The sequence below is a fragment of the Enhydra lutris genome, unplaced genomic scaffold (genome assembly GCF_002288905.1).
Source record: "Enhydra lutris kenyoni isolate GAN:26980312 unplaced genomic scaffold, ASM228890v2 scaffoldscaffold5, whole genome shotgun sequence".
NCBI lineage: Eukaryota > Metazoa > Chordata > Mammalia > Carnivora > Mustelidae > Enhydra > Enhydra lutris.
Window position 1 is genome coordinate 15,681,597 of NW_019154089.1, and position 23,804 is coordinate 15,705,400.

The window sequence follows — 23,804 nt, forward strand, 5'->3', positions numbered from 1 at the left end:
TAATCTAGACCTGAACACATATTCCATGAGTGCCTTCTTCATAGCCTGGTACTGAGCTGGGTATTTGGGGAAATACCAAAATAAGGAGATAAACTCAGGTTTACTGGGTGCCCATTGCATTTTGACACTTTACAAATGTTTTCCCATCTACGTATCACCAAACAAGTATGGTATCTCCATTTTACAGGTTTGAGAAAAAAAAAAAAACCTTAGCTCAGAGAAGTAAAGAGAGGTAACACCAGGAGCTCTACCTGCAGACAATCAGCATGGCCCTGCTCGGAAGACCCGAGTCAGAGACAGAAGACAGCACGCTCCAGCCCAAGAAGAGGAAAGACAATTTGCCGTGTGATGGAGTGAGCTGTTGCACTCTACAGCCAAAAATAATTCTTGTATGCCTAAAGGGGAAACTGTAAATACAGAGCCCTGAGCTCTATTAATATTCAATGATAAATGATGTTGCTTTAAAATCAAATAAATGCACAAGAATGGAGGTTTCAGTTGGATGCTGGGAACATAAGATCGTGCGCCAAGTCTGGTACCTCCATGAATCACCCACACCACCTACCCCAAGGCCTGGGTCATGGTGTCTATTCTGTAAATATTTATTGACTGAATGGAGCCACTTAGAGAAATATTGCTGAAGGGAATTACAATCAAGAGAATGACAATGAGCACATTTCAAAAGATAAGCTAAGCTTTCAAGGCTTTAGAGAGGAAGCTGGGTACAAATGAAATTTGCTTATTCGTTCTTCACATATATACTGATAACTACCCACACCCTCCCAATAACACTAAGCCAGATGACTTTATGTGTTCATTCTTAGGGAGAAAAAAAAAAGCCTAAAAGAAACGGTATTTCTCTATTCCTTGAAATTTTCTAGAGCATCGAGAAAGAAAAAGGCATATACATTTTCTTTACAAAGGCACATAATAGTACCACACTGACAAAGACAGCACGCACACAAAATTACTCAACACAAGCTCACAACATGACTAAAGCAAAATTTCCAAAGAATATATTATCAAATAGAATCCAGTAGTACACCATGACCAAACATGGACATATACAAATGGCTTTGTAGTTAAAAATCTACTCATATAATTTTTCATAATGCCAGGTCAAAGAAGACAAACCATATGACCCTCTCCATACATGCAGAAAAGACATTTGGGGAGGAAAAAAAAAATCCATCAAAATGTAAGTGACAAAGGCACACGTGGGTGGCACAGTTGGTTAAGTATCTGACTCTTGGTTTCAGCTCAGGTCATGATCTCAGAGTTGTGAGACTGAGCCCCATGTCAGGCTCTGCACTCAGTGGGGAGTCTGCTTAAGACTCTTTCTCCCTCTCTCTCTGTGCCTCCTCCATCTCTCTAAAATAAATTTTTTAAAAGTGTAAATGGCCAAATGTTAGAAATAGCAGACTTGAAAGTATTGAGCCATGCAATTAGAAAAGAAAATGACATTAGGAGTCTAAAAACAATCTTCAAAGAAGTAACACAAGAGAACTAAATATCAGAAAGGGGAACAATATCAGCATTATTGGCAGCTGATATGCCAATATCATCTGTACAGAACCCAAAGGATTATATATGTACAGAACCCAAAGGATTATTTTTTCAAAAAATTATTAAAAACAATAAGATACGTTAGTAACTACCTAGTGACAAGTAAAGGTATAAAATTCAAAACCATTTTTGTTAAGTGTAAATAATGACCAGTTAGAAAATATAATGGAAGAAAAGGTCCCTCTTATAAATATCAACAAAAAATAGGTAAATATTTTGGAATAAATTTAATAAGAACTATAAAGATGATTTTAAAGTTCAACTAGAACCTCTAAAAAAGACTTCAGCAGATGCAACGTTAAATTTGTGTCTATAGAGACTCAGTATTTTAAAGATGTAGCTTCTCCTCAAATTAATCTATAAATTCTTATAACCCAAATGAAAAAATAGCATGAGTTTTTAGAACCTAAAAAATATATTTTTCTGGAAAAGCATACATCCTAGAATGGGTAAGGGGTTTCTGAAAAGTCGAAGGATTAAGGAAAGAACAGTTTACACAGATTATAAGATGTATTATAAAAGTCTGTAATTAAGAGGGGCCTGGGTGGCTCAGTTGGTTAAGCATCTGACTCTTGATTTCAGCTCAGGTCTTGATCTCAGGGTTGTGAGTTCAAGCCCCACATGGAGCTCCATGCTGGGTGTGGAGCCTACTTAAAAATAATAAATAAATAATAATAAATAACAAAACCATGTAATTGTGACAATTCGGTATTGTCTCAATTTTTTACATCAAATAATTGTCAGATCAAAGGAAGAAGAGAGAACCCAGAAGTAAACTCAAATACAAATGGGAATGCACTATCTAAAAATGGGGGTATGTCAAGTCAGAGAGTGGAAGGATTAACTAATGAATGTGGAAAAAATGGCAAACTGCCATTTACAAAGAAAGTTGGATTCCTACCTTACTCACAGTAATTTGCACTTACTTACAGTGCAAATTTCAAATGGACCAAAATTTTAATATAGAAAATAAAATCATAAAAGTACTAGAAGAAAACACGAGTTTAGGGTGGGAGAAGGCCTTGATTTTTATAGAGTTAAATGTATCAATATTTTCATTTATGCCTTCTGGAGTTGGTGATTAATCTAAGTTAAAGCAAATGTAGGAAATCCCGCTGGCTTAAAAAAGAAGTTACACCATAAACAAAACTAAAAGGCAAAAGACAACTAAGAAAGTACCAAATAAATGAGAATGACTAAGTTCTTAGTTTTGGGAAGAGGCCACACAAATCTGTAGGAAGGAAAAGCAAGTGGTCCAACCAAATAGGGTGTTTTCCAGGAAGGAAGCAAACATCAGACAGTCAACTGTTACACAGAAAGGGGCTCCATCTCACTGATAATGAAAGACATACAAGCTTAAACAAAGAAGAGGTGGCATTTTCTCTATATCTGATTGGTAAAGCTTTTAAAGACTGTTAAAACTAGCAATGTGGGGAAGAACACTCTTGTAGCCATGATGGAGCAAGTCTAGATTGGTCGGAAAAATTTTGGTAGATAATTTGGCCCAATCTATTAAAAATTGAAGATTCACAGGCTCTCTGGCAAAGCTTATAAGATGAAAATTCTCATAGCCTAGAAATATACTTGTAAAATATATGAAAGATGGGTGAGTGTGTGTGTGTGTGCATGTGTGTGTGTGGAGATACACACACAAGGAAGTTCACTGCAGCAGGGTTTTTAATGACAAAAGACTGAAAGCTAGAACAATAAGAGACTGATTGAGGAAGATTATGAAAACCCTCATTCTACAGTCATTAACGAGAACACAAAAGGTCTCAATGTACTGATGTAGAAGGATCTCTAAGCTATATTATTAAGAGAAAAAAGCAAGGTACAGAAGAATATATATAAAATGGTCCCATTTGAGAAAACAAAAAGGATATCAAATGTATACATGCGTATATAATTCTATATATGCTGACATGTAGAATATGTCTCTAGAAGGGAACATAAACTCTCCTGGGCCATCCAATGGAGCTTTCTGCAATGATGGAAACGTGCTGTAAATCTGAGCTATCCAATATGGTAGCCACTGGACTCCCGTGGCTGTTGAGCACTCAAAATGCAGCTTGTGTGACTGAGGAATTAAATTTTGAATTTTATTTCATTTTGATAAATTTAAATGAGTATAGCCACATCTGGCTAGAGGCTTCTAATGTGGACAGCATAGACTTCAATGATGGGTTTTTGAGGTGAGAAGGATTACAAAGGGAGAGAAATGGAGACATTCTTCAGTTTATGCCTTTCTATATTGTGGGAATTTTGCACATGTAAATGTGTTACTCTTGTTTAAAAAGAAAACTTACTGACCACCCATGGTTTTCAAGGCCCCATGATTAATAGCTCTAGGTGATGTAGAACTCAGCCAGGGGTGTCGTCTGTCTCCAAGAGCCCAGGCTTTCACAGAGCCATGGAAAATCCCAAGTAAGGGAGTACCTGCATGAAGGAGGTCAAGTTGACAAACTCTGTCCAGTGAGGAAGATCCCAGAGGAACTGGTCAGTTCCACAACTGACAATGGAGAAGAGAGGACAGGCTACCAGGACTGGCTTCATCCAGGAGGTGATGTTGAGCCAGACCAATGAGATGAACAGGTGTGCACTAGACCACGGGGGAGAGAAAAGTATCCAGGGTGCAAGATACAGCTAAACTAAAGAGTGGAGGAGATAGGGCAGAGTGTGCCCAGGATTCCATGAGTAATGTGGGTTGGCAGGAGGAGTTTGGTTGCAGGAAGGAAGAGATGAGCAAAAGACAGTTTCTGAGAACCAGGTACAATGAACAAAGGGGTTCAGATTTCACCCTGAAGGCCAGGGGAACCCTCAAAATGATTTTAAGCACAAGTAAGAAGGGATCACAATGACTCTGAGAAGAGACACACACTAGCTGTGACTTGAAATGTCAAAATCAAAGGCTGAAGCTAGAAATGAGGATGCAGTTGAAATATATACAAAGACTTATTTTTATTCTCTATAGAGAAATAACAATAAAGCTAATTATGGGTCCAAAATTGCACCTTGTTTGCCCATGAAACAATCTTATTTGTTCTGTTTAGAGTTATGCAGTATCCAGGAAAAAGAAAATTCACAGGACCACATTTTCCCCACCTCCCAAGGCCATCCCATTTTTTCTTAAGCTCCTGGGATCTTGTGAAGTCTTTGGTCTTTACCTTAACTAATTTTTCTAGGGCCTCAAATCTCTAGGAGATGGCTAGGATAAGAAACTGAATATTCAACAAATCTGACACATCTCAGTGAGGTGACAGGGGCATGATTCTTGTTTCTAGACTACTAAACATGGTGTAAGTCCTAGACCAGTGTTTCTCAGCCTTGGCACCCACGACGTTTGGGGCAGGATAATTTTTCATTGTAGAGGTCATCCAGGACATTACAGGATGTTTGGCAGCATCTCTGCCCTCTAACTACTAATGCCAGTAGTATGCACACACACACCACAGCTGTGATGACTACGAATGTCTCTATACATTGCCAAATGTCCCCTCATTGCAAAATCATCCCTGGTTGAGAACCACAGTAAGAACATCAAAGACAGGAGAGCCCTTGTGGACAATCCCACCTGACTGCTTCATTTTACAGATGGGAAAACTGAGGTCCAGAGACTGAGATAGAAGCTAGATTTCCTAACATAAGTTAGAGATTTTTTGGAGACTAGGGATCTTTTTCTTAGCTTCAAGGAAATGTAGTTTAAAAAAGAAAATTGGCAGAATCTTCATTCAAGTCAATTTCTCCTAGGTGTATATTCATTTATCTTTCCTCTCTCTATTCTCTCTTTCCATCCCTCTTTGTTTCTATCCCTCATATACATGATTCATCCTAGAATGTTTTATTTATGAATTTGGTTTTCTAACCATAAATGTTACCAAAATTGTTATTATTACTATAATTCCCCTATTATTAAAACAACCACCCTTTCTAAATCAGCATTTTTAATTTTTCATTTGTTCACAGTGAAGCAGTTAAGGGGAACATATCTAATTTATATCAGGGGACCCTGACAGGTACACCACAAACATAACCATTGCAACAATCCTCCGAAGTGGACATTAGCATCCCCATTTTGCAAAAGAGGAAACTGAGGCTCATGGAGGTGAGGTGACTTGCCCAAGGTCCAACAGCTAGTGAGTTCTAGAACCAGATTCGAACCCGCATCTGTCAGATTGCATAACATGACTGAGTTCAAGTTGTGGAGAATCAGAGTGAACTCACAATTAACATCCAAGTGAGAGTTGAATGTTCTCAGAGAACCAAATTCCCTCCCAATTTCTCGGATCACGGAGCTGAGGAGCTTGTCAGCATCTCCAGGAGGAAGCTAGGCCTCTATGGCAGTTGCTATGGTAACTAGTTTTCTTATAATTATAGAACATGGTGGTGACACACAAGCTGCACATACAGTCACTTTGTTAGGACCTGTCTGCCTCTGACAGTTCCAGGAGCTTAAACATCATAAATTTTTTTTAAATCACATTTAATATAATCACGCATTGCAGCAGCGGAGGCCCAGAGAGCGAGAAAGTCAGGAGATCAACCCTCCCACTGTGTGATGGGACCATGAGGCCAGCCACATGGCAATCAGTGAGGAAAATGGCATTTCTCCCTTGGGAAATTTTGCTTCTCCTTTTTTTTCTTCTTTGGATCAATGCATTTCAGGGCTTGGCCAAATAGTGTATTCAAAGAAAAGAAAGAAGGAAAGAGCCAAAGCAAAATTAGCCTAATTCTTGGCAAATAGCAAGGAGAGGCAGCAAAATTTAGAATTCTAACAACCACTTTTCAGTTTAGTGTAATTTAGCCAATTCCCAAAATGTGCAGGATTTCCCAATTTGGAAGATGGGTATAGACAAAAGAGCACATACACACACTCACACATACACTCAAAAACATCCATAGTTACCCACACCACTCTGGGTCAGAAAAGCCTGATTCTGCCCCTTGTTGGCTATGTGATCTGAGATACCTTAACTAACCTCTCTGATCCCCAGTTTTCTCCTCTGTATATCAAAAATGATGCTTCCGGGGCACCTGGGTGGCTCAGTGGGTTAAGCCGCTGCCTTCATCTCAGGTCATGATCTCAGGGTCCTGGGATCGAGTTCCACATCGGGCTCTCTGCTCGGCAGGGAGCCTGCTTCCCTCTCTCTCTCTCTCTCTCTCTCTCTCTCTCTCTCTGCCTGCCTCTCTGTCTACTTGTGATCTCTCTCTATCAAATAAATAAATAAAATCTTTAAAAAAAATGATGCTTCCTTCATGAGTTAAAGATAAGATGGAAAAAGACTAGCAAACTACCTGATACATACAGATGTTCAATAAGATGAAAGTTATTAATTAATTCCAAATAATTGTAAATACTGCTTTACTTTCTCCAAACATCTTCCTCTTATTACCCCTACATGGGATTCAAGAAAACATTATGAAGCCCTGCTTTCAGTGTTACCGTCAACAACCCAACCAGGTAGCTGGAGAACTCTGCCAAGCAGAGACAGGTACAGGGACCATGGGTAATGCTGGGATCTTGAGACTCTCAGATGAGAAATGACTTAGGGAATTGAGGACTGGTTTCTGTAAATGATATTTGAGCTGGGTCATCAGAGAACATGGAATAGAGAAGAGGGAAGACTGTGCGGGCAAAGACCAGAAGGTGGGAAAAGGTGTAGTGGCTTTATAGAAGTAAGAGAAGGCTGAAGCTCTGAGGGTGCAGGAGGTCAGTGGTACAGGGACTGGAACTAGCAACCAGGACACCTTTCGACAAGCCTGCGATGCCATAGTAAGGACCTCATGCTGTTACCTGTAGGAAGCAGGGAGGCAAGACCAATGATCCAATCTGATGTTGGTGGAAGGGGTGGGATGGAGATGGAAGGTCTAAAGCTAGCACAGTGGAAAGGGTGAATGAGGAGGGATGTCAGTTGAGACGGAGGGCTCACGGCGATGGAATGAGGCAAGCTTCCCACTGATGCCTGACCTAGGTAGATACATTCCATCCGGTCAGATGACCAACTCCCCGGAAATGCAACTACTGTGTAAGTACAAGAAGCAGCTCACATTTACTGAGCTCTCTTGGAACAGTGTTAGTTTCTGTTATTTCAGTCCTCATACCAGGCTTATAATGTAGACATCATTATCCCATTTTATACCTGCTTTAGTTCACACAAATCCCCAACCAATGTATTCCCCCTTCTTCCATATCGCCTTCCCTATTGCTTTGGGGGCAGGGAGTGAAAATTTGTCTACATTTGCCCATTTCCATGGTGTAAATACTCCCACTATGTTTGGTTACAAGCTTGCAATGGCTTAACTACTGGCTTGTAGACTTTTCATAACTGGCCCCCAGGAGAGGGTGTAAGCCAGTTCCAGCTTCCGCGGAGAAGTCCCATAGGAAAGAAGAATATTCACTAAACTCTAGCAACCTTCTTATACATCCAACATATTAACAAGTCACTTGCTTTATTGCAGTGTTTACTCGCTAGTGTCTGAATCAACAAGCATGAAAAGTCAGCAATTAAAATCAGCTTCAGTTACTGGGCTGTGGAGTGGTCCTTGAGCCACCCAGCCACCCAGGCCTTCGCTGAAACCCTGAGCACATTCCTTCTGAGACAGCACCATGGGGGTTTTTGTTAAAAAAAAAAAGCCACATTTGCTTTTCAATGATCAATTGATAACAATATATATATTTCTGGAAGTTACTCTAACAGTACCTCTATCAGGCCTGGAGAAAACACCCAGACAAAAACATAGGCCAGGGGCACCTGGGTGGCTCAGTGGGTTAAAGCCTCTGCCTTCAGCTCAGGTCATGATCCCAAGGCCCTGGGATCGAGCCCCACATCGGGCTCTCTGCTCAGCAGGGAGCCTGCTTATCCCTCTCTCTCTCTGCCTGCCTCTTTGCCTATTTGTGATCTCTGTCTGTCAAATAAATAATAAAATTTAAAAAAAAATAGGCCAGCATCTTTATTCTGATTTTCAATAAAACCCTAGCCAGAAATGCAATAATAAACATCAAATATGAGCAGGGCCTTTCTCCACCAAGTTCTCAGATGCAAATTCTTTCCTTCCATGCCAGATAATGACTCTGCTCTTAACCCAGCAGGCAACGTTTTTAATAACTCACCTAGAATGTTCCTCAGAATAAAAAATTAAAATAGGAGAGCAATAAAAACCAAGACAACAGATAATAAAGTAAAATGTCTTATCTCCATTTGCTGCTGTCAACAAAGATTAGAATCCCACCCAAGGAAAGCAGCCCCTGGGGTTTTGATGAAATGTTGGCAGAAGCAAATGGCAAACGTATAAACGCGGTCTCACCTCCCTCAGAATGTGGCATCAAGAAGAAGACATTTATGAGAATGTGTCATCGTCAAGAAGCTTAGGAACAGAGATAAGGCCCTGATTTTAAATAAAGATATTGAAAACAAGGCAGCCAGAGCTCCAGTGTCATTTAAATGCAGAGTTTCTTGGTCAGCCAGGGGGATTTTTCTGTTTACTCATTCACCTGTTCATTCAGTTATTAAAGTCATCTTTTGGTTCCTAAGGCGGTCGGACACTGGCTAGGCTCTTGGGGTGCAAAGACAATGAAGACACCATCCCAGTCCCAAGTCAGTCGGTAGGTTGATGATGCCAATACCATGTAGCCGGTGCTAGAATGGAGGCTCGTACAACAGGTGCAGGAAACCAAGGAGGAGGGACAGACCATGGGGCCAGCCGGCAAGACTGCACAGGACAGGGGCCATTTGGGTTGGGTGTTGAGAGGTGAGTAGGGAATATGCGCAGTGGTGAAGACAGGAAAGGCATTCCAGCAGGAAGGGACAGCATGAACAAAGACAGGGAGTTAGACCGTGGACAGTGTCTAAGGAAGTGCTTCGGGCAGTCAGAGTACTTGTGGGAGAGGCAGGTGTGCGGGGGGGGGGGGAGCGGGGGGCTGTGGATGGGTTTTAAAGGTGTCAAAGCCCTTACAGGATATGCGCTTTAGGAAGAGTCCTCCTCTGCGGTGGTGAGAAGAATGGACTGGAGTCTGACAAAGGAGGCAGAGGGATCCAGGATGAGGCTGGGCGATGAGAGGATGGGAGAACAGAGAAGAAGGTACAGTAATTGGAGTCTTTCAGGAGGGAGAGGGGCCTGGAGTCTGCCAACTGTCAGATGAGGCAACAGAGCCTGGCGAGGCTGGTTCTGGCACTGCCCCAAGTCTTTTCCCATGTTGGCATGGGAGGGGACGCTAGTGGAGCAGAGGCCCGAGATGGAGAGCCAAGGCCCCATCCCCTGGCCAGACAGAAGAGAAGGAGGAAAGGAGCAACTGGCAGGGAAGCTGGCTGGGCAGCATCCCCAGAGAGCTGCTCACTGGTAGCCCCGTTCCCATTCCACTGCAGCCCTTCCAGACTCCTGACTTCCTGTGTAGGGCCTGGGAGCCCAGACCAGCCACACAGCCTCCTGGTGTGGAACTTGGGGGAAGGACCAGCCTCTCTGAGCCTATTTCCCTCACCTGCAAGTGGGGCAATGAGCCCACCAGCCCCATGTGCTGGGATCATTCAGTGAGATAACATACATAAGGCAGCAATCACAGGTCAGGAGCAGGACAGGAAGACAAAGAAATGAGTAGATCACAGCAGATAGATAGATAGTGAAAAAATGCCTTATAACGCACCAGCACCCCGTGCAGGCCAGCATCCTGCACAGACCAGCGCCCTGCACAACGCCTTCCTTGGCAAAACCAGCTTTAGAGGAACATTCAGCTCCCCAGACTAAGAAAGAAGGAGGAGCTCCTCTCTTCATGCTCCTGTCTTCTTAAGTCCTGGTGGACTCTTTCTCAAGTCTGTGACTTCTCACAAGAGCCTTCTTGGTTTTAGAAAAGACGGAAAGTCCAGTCAATCCTTTTAGCCAGTCTTTCTCAATTCATCTCCCCCCACCCCACCGTTCTCTCCTCTCATTCTCTCTTGCAGGCTTGGAGCTGTTCTCTCCAGGTCAGCTCTGAAATGTGAGGTAATAAGCTTTTCCACCCCTGCGAGGTTGGAATGGGGGACAGATACTTCTTCGCCCTCCCCAAGTTTCCCTCTGCCATGAGCAATGTCCTGGGGAGGCAGCCCGGCCACTATTTCGCAGCCCCACACTTTCTAATGCTAACTGGGAATTCTCTGACTTCTAGCCCCGGGGTCTCCAGCACAGAACTTCATCCTGAGCCCCAGCCATTTACATACAAGGGTGACCCGGCCACCATCCACGGCCCATATGCCCAGGCATCTCGCACTCAATGCATGTCCCCAACCTAGGCCCCCAGTTCCCACTTCGGTGGACAGCATCCCCCTACCCAGCCAGCCAAGCCAAACACCGAGGAGTATTCTAACTGCCCCCCCTTTTCCCACCAGGAGCAAGTCCTATAAATTCCGTCTTCAAAACAGCCCACCAGGGCCCCCCAAGCCTTTTTGCAGCCAACACCTCACACCCTCAGATTCTCCCCCAAAGCCTCGAGCCACGCTCACCCCAACAGATAGATCCTCCACACAACCCAGAGGCAGCTCTCTTTAAGAAAGCAAAAAAAGGCTAATGAATGCTTATAGCTTTAGGTAAACCAACGGATTTGCTCTGCTCCTCGCTTTTGTTCTGAGTGGCAGGGCCCCCTGCCCAGCCCTGACAGCCAGTTCTGACAAGGGACTGCTGCCCCCAAACCCAACACCCTTCCTTCTTGACCCCCAGGACTAATCGAGTCGAGCTGCATGGGGAGCTTCTGCAGCCCCAGGCCCTGAAGGCACCCCTCCTTTTCTCTTAATTGACTCACTTCTGTTCTGTTTGAATGGGGAGTGACCGACTATCGCAGGTGCGTGGCTGAACAGAAAGGCTGATCTGGCTCCTCTCTGAGTGCTGGGCCGGCTACTTGCTGGCTAGGGGAGCAGATCGCATCACTGCTCTGAGCCATGGCTCCCCTTTGAGAAATGGAGGATTACCATCAGTCTCTTTAAATGCCCACAAGGGCTTGTGGGCATTAAATATTATTAAATATGATTAAATATTTATATGATTTATATCATAGAAATATAAATATCTTTATTAAATATATTTTTAATCATATAAATATAAATATTTATATAATTAAACAGCAACATTACCAAAAGTGGTCAAAGAAGAGAAAAAAATCATCCAACACCACTGCTGTAATGCAGTCACATATGTTTTTGTTTTTGTTTCTGTTTTTGTTTTTGTTTTTTTAAAGATTTTATTTATTTATTTGACAGACAGAGATCACAAGTAGACAGACAGGCAGAGAGAGAGGAGGAAGCAAGCTCCCTGCTGAGCAGAGAGCCTGATGTGGGGCTCGATCCCAGGACTCTGGGACCATGACCTGAGCCGAAGGCAGAGGCTTTAACCCACTGAGCCACCCAGGCACCCCAGTTTTTGTTTTGTTTTTAAGATTTTATTTATTTATTTGTCAGAGAAACAGAGAGAGAGAGAACGCACAAGCAGGGGGAGCAACAGGCAGAAGGAGAAGCAGATTCCCAGTTGAGCAAGGAGCCTGATGGGGGACTCATCCCAGGACCCTGGGATCATGCCCTGAGCCGAAGGCAGACTCTTAACCAACTGAGCCACCCAGGCGCCCCCAGATGGCATATGTTGATGCATTTCTGCCATGTCCTTTTTCCTCTGTTTACTTGTAGTTTTTTGCATAGTTCCAATCCTGGAAAACACACAATTTGAATCCCTGCTTTCTTCACTCAACTTCCCCTGTGAAGTATTTGCCCAAATTATTGTGCGTCTTCATAACCATCATTGCAAAGCAACTGATAAATAAGGAATAATTCCATCAGAAGCTTAAAACATGCTATTTGGTAAAAAACATACAAATTTTAAAAAATAATTCTACCTTTTTTCTGATTATCAAAATCATACATGCTCGTATCAAATTTGGAAAGCACAGGAAAGTAAAAAGAAGTTGAAAATATCGCAGAAGCCCATAATTCAGAGTAAATTAAATACTTCCTGAGAGAAAGGAAACCTTGAGAAACTGCGCAAATAGTCCATCATATGGCTGTGGTCTTATTTACAAAATCATGAGGAAGTTGTTGAAAATGTAGCATTATTTCCAATAATTTGATTTTATAAATAACACTGCAGGGGCACCTGGATGGCTCAATGGGTTAAGCCTCTGCCTTCGGCTCAGGTCATGATCCTGGGGTCCTGGGATTGAGCCCCACATCTCTAATGGTCTCCGTTGCCAGGAGCACAGGTCAGCTTACTCTTTGGCCCAGTGCATATACTTTGTGCACCAAGGTGCCCCGGGCCTCCCACTGAAGCTCTGAGCTCATTCTTGCAGGTGTGCAGTTCACGCCGGGTCCATATTCACGGGACCTATGCTGTGAGCCAGACACCGAAGTACAAAAATAAGGGCAGCCCCTGCCCTCAAAGCAGGCATCAGCATCCAGGGAACTACTACACTCTGGGGGATGCATAGAGAGGGGCCACACTCCCTCTCAGGCTCACAGAGCCAACTGCGTAACCCAGATTTAGCAGGGAGACAGGGAGGGACGGGAAGAGACCAACATGTTTATCCATGTACATACTCCGACCAAGGGCTGTTTTCGCTTTCAAAGCCTCCAGTCACAGCTGACACTGAAGAGTTCTGTTCGTTTGTACTTACCACGTACAGATCACAGTACCCTGCATGTCTTCTGCACTTGACCTTCACAGTGACCCTACTATTACCTCCATCTAATACATGAGGTTTGTGGCCTTGCAGTGGCCGCTTGGCTGGTATAAAGTGGAAATAGGGCTCATACCCAGTCAGACTGCTCCAATGTCAATCTAAGGAACCACTTGATCTAGTAAAATCATGGCTGATTTTGCCTCTTAAATATCTTTTAGGTCTTCCTGTGTCTCTCTGTCTGCTCAACATTCTTGTTTCAGCCACCATCTCTTTCTCTTGGGATAACTGCAATAGCCTAATAGCTCCCCAAATTCCCACTTGCCATCTACAGTCCATGGACCACATAAAAGCCAGCGTGCTTTATTTAAAACCCAATTAAATCATGTCTCTTCTCTTCTTCAAGTCCTTCGGTGGCTTCCTTTATGCTTCTAGCATGAAGCTCAAATTCCCCCATATAGTCTACACAGCCTAGAATTATCTGCTTTCTGCCCACTTCTCCTGTCACATATCTGGTACTCCCTACCCCCTTCTAAGAGCCTAACCTCACTGCACTTATACCTATTCAGAGTTGGGACCAGCTTCAGGACATTTGCACAAGCTGTGCTCTTCTCAGCACCTAAGTGACTTCCCCACGGTACTCCCCTGAAGTTTCTATCCTCGTCCTTGCAGAGAATATTTCATGACTCCTTCATGAGGCTTATCACAATGATATATATTTGTCAATCTTCCTAGTAACCCCTCCACCAAGAAACAAAAGGTCAACCATTTGGGTTTTTTCCACCAAGAAGTCAGCTTTTTTTTGCCCTTTGTCTTTTTTGTATTTTGTTATAAACATCCACTGACTAAAATTTGAGGGTTTTAAAAAATAGATTTCCATCATATTTCCAGGAGATTGTGATGGAAATATAGAGAGATGGGGACAGGGGGAAAAGAAGGAAGGAGGCACATTTATCAATTTTCAAATTATCCGAGCATTCCAGAGCAGAAGAGAACGTAAGTAGTCCTCACGAGGTGAGGTTTTGTTGTTTGATTAGACTCAGTGAGCCAGATAGTGTGACCTCAAGAAATCCTCCAGAAATAGTCTTATGTAATTTCCCACTCTCCAGTAGCACCTGCTCTACTAGCACGAGGAGTCTTGAGCTGGCTGAAGCCAGCCTTACCTTTACAATTTGTGTAAGGAAACTGACCGTAAATTCGGCGATTTTCGGCACCCGGAACTTCCCTTTGTTCTTCTGTTCAGGCTGATACTCTGTTCTTGTCTTCACAATCACCTGAAATGTTCAACCAGTGTTAGCACAAATGGAGACTTGAAACGCTTCTTTTTTCTTTTTTTTTTTCTCAGTAGCTAGAATTGTTATACATTCCATAAAGAAAGTAAAGAATCTCCTTCTCAAACACACAAGAAAGCAGAAAATTCGAATTACCCATACTTCCTATTCCAACAGAAACAACCATAAGAGACAATTCGGTTCGCACCTTTCCAGACGTTTTTATATGCATATATATGCATCTATTAGATATATATGTGCTATTTATATAAACATATATTTCCTCTTCATGCAACAGATTCATACTTCATGAATTATAACCTACTTTAAACATACAACAATATACTAACATATTTTTATAGAGACAAATACACAATTGTATTTTGCTTTTCGATGTACCATAATATCTCGCTATACGCATATGCTACAATGAATCCGATGAGCCTCTGTTGTTGAACATTTAGGTTTTTTACACAGTTTGGGTTATGTAAACAAGTTATGATGGACATCTTGTAATCCATCTTTTTTTTTTTAAGATTTTATTTATTTGTCAGAGAGAGAGGGAGAGAGAGCGAGCACAGGCAGACAGAATGGCAGGCAGAGGCAGAGGGAGAAGCAGGCTCCCCGCCGAGCAAGGAGTCCGATGCGGGACTCGATCCCAGGACGCTGGGATCATGACCTGAGCCGAAGGCAGCTGCTTAACCAACTGAGCCACCCAGGCATCCCTTGTAATCCATCTTTATACATACACTTAATTCCAATTTGACTTAGGGACTTGTACAGAGGAAAACATAAAGGTCTTGGAATCTCCTGTATCGTCTTGTTTTTCTAAAGTCTGCATATTTTGCAGAGGTGGTTAATATCTTATCAAGATACGCTGTCAACCTGCCAAGACATTTATGGAATTCCATCCCACTGTGTAGGCAAAGTGGAAGAGAAAAGAATCTGACAGATAATCAATAACCGTGGCCAGTGCCACAGTGTCAGGGGGAACACAGAAGCTATCTGAGACTCAAGGTCTCACCTGTAAAATATGGGCAATAATCATAATCATCATCCCTATTTAACAAGGTTGTTTTGAGTGTTAAGTGAGATCATAATGGGTAATATTTTGGAATTATTTATTATGTGCTAGAACTAGATCAAGCATTTCATATGCCTTTATCTATATACCACTACCATTTCCATTCTTCTGACAAGGAAACTGAAGCTCAGAGATACTAAGTCATTTGTCCAAGGTCACCCAGATAAAAGGAAGCTGTCTTCTAACTATGATCATCCTTACTTCTCATTGGAGCTTAAATTAACTGAATCTTCACTGAAAATTCCCACCACGTTTTCCTGAAGACAGCAGTCAAGTGGACTGACTCAAGCAAAAAATTCTGCTATAAAGAATGTTCTTTAAGTCTATGAGGCATGCCATTGACTAAATGTAACCCGAAAAGGAAAGGATGTGGGAAAGTACTGCTATTATTGAGCATTCCAGTGTGGCACTTACATATGTTGGTTAAGGGGGCTCAGGGACCAGCCCATCTAACACTTCTCTTTCTCCCCATCATCTAGAACCCAAAATTTGTAGATGTCATTTCTGCTCTTGTGTCCTGCCCCTCTCTGTAATCTTCTCCAAACAATGGAACTGAGCCCTGGCTCCTTCAAACAGGAACGTAGGGCAGCCAAATAAGGGTGAGGGTCTTTTGGGAGGTGGAGTGGATTGTTAGTTATTTTTATTTTCTTTCTACCTCCTGTTCTGAAGAATAGGAAAACAGAAGCTTCCTTGGCACAGGTAATAAGAATAATTCTCATGCCTTGCAAATTTGCCATATGGCAGGTACTGAACATTTGATATGCACATCTCACTTAATTCTATGCTATGGGTCAGGCGCTGATACTGTCAGTACTATAGGACAGTGTAAGCTCTGTGCTGGGTTTCAACACTAGCTCCACTACTAAGCCTTCTGTGTCTTTGTTTTCTCATCTATAAAGTGGGGCAATAACCATCAATACCTCATTGGGTTGTCATGAGGTTTAAATGAGTTAATAAAAGATAAGCACTCAAACCATTCATTCAATAACAAATGTTTATTTTCACACTGCTTCTGAGTGCTGCCCGATATTCTTCCAGGGATGTTCAAAGCAGGTGTGGAATGGAGCCTGGCCTGTATTAGTCAGCCTGCAGGTCCTCCCTATCCAGCCCATCAAGAGCAACAAAAGAGCTTCTCAAGAACAATGCTGTTCAGTCATGCTCCTGACCTCCCTGAGGGGGTGTGGGGGGAAGTAGGGAGTGATAGATGAATAGAAGTTCACTGGGTGAGGGGCGCCTGGGTGGCTCAGTCAGTTAAGCATCTGCCTTCAGCTCAGATCATGATCCCAGGGTCCTGGGATCAAGTTCCATATCTCCTACTGGCCTTGAAGAAATAAGCTGACTTGTTACAAGAAGACCATGCAGCTGGAAGGCAGACTCGAGATGCTGACAGTGACCACAGCTGACAGCCAGCTCACTCAAGAAGATGGGGACTTCAGTCCTCCAACCATAAGTAACTGAACACTGCCAACAACCTCAGCAGGCTTGGAAGAGGACCCTGAGGGCCAGACCAGAAGGCAGCCGGGTCAATACCTTGACTTCAGACCAGTGAGACCTCAAGCAGAGAACACAGCTATCCTGTGCCTGGACTTCTGACCTGCAAAAACTGCAAGACAATATATTCGTGTTGTTTTAAGCCATCACATTTTTGGAAATTTGTTGTACAATGATAGAAAACTGATATGCTTTCCCACACTGCCAAGTCCATCTCAACTATTGACCATCTCTTGGGTTGATCCCTTTGGGGCTAGATCCTTAGCCATCAGATCTCGGGCGTGATATCACACAGCAAATGTTAAGAAGCATTTGCTTCTTAGTCCTTCCCTCTGCCCCTCAGTTTCTAGAAACATTTTTTCCAAAGTTTCTCAAAAGGTTCAAAACCATTTTCATCATTTCACATAAATGTAAAAGACCCTATGCACAGCCGATATTTTGAGACAGGTGACAGAACTTTAAAAATATAACTGTCAGGGGATGCCTGGGTGGCTCAGTTGGTTAAGCAGCTGCCTTTGGCTCAGGTCATGATCCCAGCATCCTGGGATCGAGTCCCACATCGGGCTCCTTGCTCGGCAGGGAGCCTGCTTCTCCCTCTGCCTCTGCCTGCCATTCTGTCTGCCTGTGCTCGCTCTCTCGCCCTCTCTCTCTCTGATAAGTAAATAAAATCTTAAAAAAATATATAACTGTCAGAATGAGACACTGAATAATCATTATAGGCAATACCATTCTAAATATCATATTAAACATTTTGTGGTTGGTTCCCTAGCATCCATTTAGATCAAAAGTCCCCAGATATTCCTTTTGGGAACTCACCACTGCCACTTTGTGTAGCAACCATGTGGTTTGGGGGGGGTATAATGCCTCCCTTCATAATAGGAATGGTCCCTAATTAGGTTAAGCCAACAGGACCTACTATCTTTTTGATCATAAGATTTGATTGGCTCAAAATTTGGACCAATGAGATACCAGGTAATATTGACCAGGGTAAAGAAGCCTCCTTGCTCCTTATGGGTGTTCTTCAAAGAACATGCTCTTACTCTGGCTGGTATGGTGAGGACTTGAGTTCCAAAACTTCTGTAGAGATTGTTGTCACAATAAGGTAGCATATGAAAAAGGGCAGAGCCAAGAGAAACCTAGAGAAATTGAGATGGGCCTTGATGATGCACTGCCCTCTGGATCACACCTCTCCTGAAGTTCACATTGAACTCTGCAGTTACAGGGGACTATATATACCCTTTGGGCCTTAATCCAATTTGGATTAGGTTTTCTGTTACTTGAGGTAAAAAGTTCTATCTAATAAAAATGTGTTCCAAGAAAAATGAACTGAAAAGCTATTAGAATTTAGTAAGATGGCCAAATACTAAATAAGCATAACAAAACCAGTAGATATTTTTTGGCATGAGAAAAAAAAATCACCTCAAAATGTCCACCAAATAAAATGTTCATGGCCACTCTTTTCATAACATCCCTGAGTTGAGAACAATCCAAGTATCCATTAATAGGAGAATGCATAAATTATGGTTTATTCATAAAACTATGTATTCATAAAAATATGGCATGCCACACATATGGGTGAATTTTACAGACATTACTTTGAACAAAATCTGACATTAAATTTTTTTGTATATTATATGATTTCATTTATATCAAATTCAAAATATATATAGAATAATTTATATATTACTTTATATAACTTACATATAATATTTAAAATGAATATATAAATAGCATGTAATATTTATAATTATATATATATGTATGCATACATATATATATATGCTATTTCTTTTTAAAGTATCTCATTTACCATCTGCAGTAATGGGCAATGAGCAGCTGCTGAGTTTAGGCAGAGTTGGGAGTCATAGCTCTCCTTTGAATCCATCTTCTGCTTTGCCCTGAACCCCTATGACAGGCTGCTTATGCCCTGAGTGACTTTCTAATGAAAATAGTTCTTTTGCTTTGGGAGCCCCATTCCTCAAACCACCAAGTTCAAACACAGGCCACAGGTCAGGTGGGTACCTGACCCATGCTGGTCCCGAGTCTTCTCTTCTCTTTAGCTAAGCCATATTTTCCCCAAAAGCAACCCAGGTTGATACTTAATATTTTAACTTCACCCCTAAGGAAGTGTTAGCTCATTAGAACCCCATCGCCACATCAAAAGCAGGTCTTTGCCCATTTGCCCAGAACAAGAAGACAATCCTCTGGTCTCTTCTTTGACCTCTCAGCAGCGGGCCTGTTTGCTCCCTATCCCTTGAAATGCTCTTCTCCCTTGCATCCATGGCTGTATCTTTCATGGTTTTCTTCCTGTTCACTGACCAGCTCTCCTCAGTTTCCCTTTCAAGATCCTCCCCTTCTTCTTGACCTCTCAATGTCAGAATTTCTCAGGGTGAGGTCATGGGCACGCTTCCCTCCTACACACCCTCTGAATGTTCACACTTGTATTATTTCCAAGTCCATCTTTATCCTTAGAACTTAATTCAGACCTCATCCAGCACTCACATTACCCTAATGGACATTTGCCCTTGGACCAACTCGCCTAAATATACCATGTCCACAGCAAAGTCCTTGGGCTCCTAGATCCACCTGCCCCTCAACATTTCTTCCCCAAGTCATCCCCCCAAAATAGCAGCATTACCCATGCCAGTGCTTATGTCAAATAAAATACAGGAATTCTCCCATGACTCCTCCTTCCCGTCACCCTCCAAATCCATTTCAGTACCAGCTATGCTTCTCAAAAACTTCTCTCAAATCAACCCATCTGTCCAGTCACACAGCCACCACCCGAGTCCAGAGCGTTGTCCTCTCTCCACGAGTGGTTTCTCTGGCCAGCTTCTTGTTTCCATTCTTGCCTCCCCAAATTTAGGGAAAAGGGTTTTCTAGACCAAGGGAACAGCATATACCAGCATACGTTCAGAAGACACTTAGGAGGCTGACACGTGGAAGAACCACAGGGAGTGGTTTTGAGTGGCCAGAGCACAGAGCAGGTGGAGTGAGGGGTAAACAGAGGCTCCGAATGCCACACAAAGCATCTTGAGGATTAACTTGAAAGCAGTGAAAAGCCAAAGAAGGATTATAAACCAGAGAGTGGCTTTCCAGATGCCTATTATAGATAATGGAGAAGCCTCTGGCCACAGTAGGATACACTGGAAAGACGCAGAGAACAGGAGAAACACAACCCTCCAGAGTTACTGGAATCGACCAGCTACTGGGCGTGTCACAAAATTTGGTGTTCTGTTCCGATGGAGGGGAGCCAGAAACATTTCCCTTCTATAAAAGAAGATATGGCAATAATTGCTTTTTTTTTTTTAGCACTGTGAAAGGGAAAGCATAAAAAATGTTAGCCAATCATTAATTGTACCTTGGAGGAATCAGCTTACATAAGCAAAGAAAGAGAGAAGAGAAAATACACTTGCAAAGAAAGGCTCTATTCTCTGCAGTTGAAAAAAAAAGTGGGGAAAAATGAAGCCCTGAGCTCTTGATTAATGACAGAAGGGTTGGGGGGAGTGGAGAGAGAAGAGGAAAAATCCCTTCTACTCTTTTTATCATTTAAAGTGGGGTTTTACAAATATTTGGAAAAATGAACCTCCAGATTCTCAAATACCATTGCGGATTTGGGAAAGAGATAAATTTGTTTTCATATTTATACATCAGTCCCCATTCTCCTGTCAGTGGCTGATATGAAGAACATAATTTAACATAATTGGCATTGTGAAAATGGGATGAATTATTCATCCCAAAAGGACCCCTCGTCTGGATATAGTCCCCCTTCACTGGCAAGGCCAGATAATACATGGTGGTTCAGATGGCACAAAGTACAGATCATAAAAATTTAAAATACTACTTCCCAGGATTATCAATAATAAAGAGGTTCCCACAGGGAGAGGCCCTGGGATTGGCAAGAACAATAAATAAAAGTGCAGAAGTGCTGACAAGGAGCAAGATTGTATTTTTATGAGCTAGACTTGCGCTGGCCAAAAATAGATCTAAGCTGTACCCTGCGGCTCATCCCTGCTGCGAAGGGAGAAGTTCAGAGCAGGACAGTGAACCTGATGAGCACCTACTATGTGCCAGGCACTGTTCTAAGGGGCTTACTGAGTGTATTCTGTTACTTCTCATAACTCTCCTCACAACCTTCTCTCTGATCTTCATGTATCTCCTTTAAAATCATTATGATTCCCATTTTTCAAATGAGACAATTTAGCCTCAGAGAATTCAATCCCTTGCTTATGGTCAAATGACTGCGAAGTGGTTGAACTGATGGTTCAAACTCAAGATTACCCTGCTTTTTCTTATCATTGTTTTAAAATGGGTACCCAGGAAAGCTTGGGTGGCTCAGTCAGGTAAGTGTCTGACTCCTGATTTCCATTCAGGTCATGATCTGAGGGTCCTGGGATCCAGCCCTGAGTTGAGCTCTGTCTCAGCAGAGAGTCTGCTTGAGATTCTCTCCCTCTGCCCCTCCTCTCTCTCTCTGTCCCCCCAAATAAAAAATTTAAAATAAAATAGGTACCCACTATCATTGTGCCAAAAGCTTTACATCCTATATCATAGGAAACCCTCTCAATCACTCTGAATTAGGAATGATTATCCCCATTCTACAGATGGGGAACCTGAGCTTGGAGAGCAGAAATGACCTCATAACCTCACAAGGCCACTAAGAAACAAAGCCAAATCTTGAGTCGAAGCTTCTGGTTCAGATCCAAGTGCCACCCATTAGGAACATCACCATTCAAGAATCACCACACTCAAACTCTGATCTTGTGGCACCTGGTAAATAAGAGGGAATCCATACATACTGTTGAATGAAAAATCCTATCTGTAAAGAGACAAGGTGAAATTGACCAGATAGGGCTTGAATACTTAGTTGGGAAAATTCTCCCGTTTCCCCTGCTCACCACTCAACCAGTGCTCCATCTTTTTGGGTTTGAGTCTCTTTCTTTGGGCCCTCAAAGCTTGGCAAGGGCCCAGAACACAGGTCTCAGAAGATGTTAGTGGTAGAGTTGTCCAACCCCATCAACTCTCAGATGGGGAAAACGGAACCTAGAGAGGGGAAGGAATTTGCTACAGGTCACAGAGCAAGCCTGGGTCAGAAGCAAGACTCTAGTAAGGGCCTGCTCACTCCCAGTCTGGGGCTCTTTCCACAGGATCAGGTCTCTTCTCCTTGCTGGACTTTTATTTTTTCAGAGGCAGAAGAGAAGGTGGGCCGATATGGCCTCAAATGCACCAGTCAGTCCACTATGACCATGACTGTCCGACCCCACGGCAGGGTATAGGACCCGGGGAGATGAGGGACTCTCCATATGGTCCTCTCTAGGGTTGGGGGTATGGGGAGGGCTCCAACTCCTGCTGCGAAAGTAAACTAGCCACCGGGGCTGGCATCTTTATAGTAGAGATCTGCAGATCTGCCTCTGGGCCTGTCCTCTGTGGTCCAAAGGCTCAGCCCACTACACTGCTCAGTACTCCTCCAGGCCTAGGGCCAGCTCTGTGCTCTGCAAAGTGATCATGATTCTGGGACCAAACTGCTGAACAATGGTAATAAGCAAGAACAGTAATAACAACAGCCTGGCTCTGGCATCTACTCTGTGCTGGACACTGGGGTGAACAACTCGACATGCATTTTCTCATTTCACCCCTAAAACAGTTCTTACAGGAAGAGATTATTGTTTTCATTTTAGCAGCGAGGAAACAGAGGAACAGGGGGGTTAATAAACCTGTCCAGGGTCACACAGCAAGTAGGTGGTAGAGTTAGTGTTCAAATTCAAAGTGCACTGCTATAATGCCTTCCTCTATGTGCAGGGATACCAGCTTGCTCCGTGTGTGAGTGTGAGCAAGTCCCTTCCGTGCTCCAAGACTGTCTCACCATCTGTGAGAATGGGGGGGGGGATTTTTTTTAAAGTAGAAAATTTGATACATTCTCATGATAAAAATAAAGTATGAAAAATATGGAATGGAAGTCTTCAAACAGTCCACCGTCCAACCTCTATCCCTACTCCCTCAACGTTTAATGGTTTCTTATGCATCTGTCCAAATTGTTTTATGAATGATAAGAACAAAACATACACACAGATGTGTTTCCACAAATGGGATGACTCCGTGCCATGTTCTTTAGAGCTGTTTTAACGGAGCTGTTGTGTCTGTGGCTCCTCCCACATTAGCACAGGCAGGAACGCTTCGTTCTCCTAGCAACCACTTGGTATTCCACACCCATGTGCTAGGGTTCATCTAACCAGCCCAGTCGCATGGAACATTCCAGTTGTTCACAGGTTTTCTTTTTTATTCATAAGCCTTTGCATACTTGAAAGAATATACCCATAAGATAACTTCCCAATCGAATGGTACATATAGTTTAAATTTTATAAACAATGTCAAAACACCCTCTGCAAAACATTGCACCAAATTATATAACCAACAGTGTATTGGATCGGCTCTGCCTCAGTGCTAGCAACACTGGGCATTATCAAATGTTGTGGAGTCGGGGTTTTTTGTTTCGTTTTTTTGGTTTTCAGGGTGGGTGCTTTTTTTTGCCAATCTAATAGGTAAAAAGTTATGTTTTGTTTAAAATTATATTTCTAAAATTATAAAGAATTTTAAATATGCTTCGTGGTCATTTTTATATCTATTAGCTGGAATTGCCTGGTCAGAACATTTGCTCCAGTTCATGGTGATTTATAATCTGTCTCTTGAGAGTGTCTGAAGAGTGGAACAAGGGGGTTCTGTGAACCTCAAATGTGCAGAGACGAGCATTTTTGTTGCTCCCTAGGGAATAGCTGAT

General features: G+C 42.7%; 1 protein-coding gene across 1 annotated transcript in view; it reads right to left on the reverse strand.

Moving 5' to 3' along the window:
- Positions 1-23,804, reverse strand: part of LOC111141261 (neuronal vesicle trafficking associated 2) — a 51,483-nt gene that overhangs the window by 20,348 nt on the left and 7,331 nt on the right. Inside the window, exon 3 of the mRNA XM_022493709.1 lies at positions 14,377-14,460. Coding sequence (XP_022349417.1) covers positions 14,377-14,460 — 84 coding nt within the window. The remainder of the gene's footprint in view (positions 1-14,376; positions 14,461-23,804) is intronic.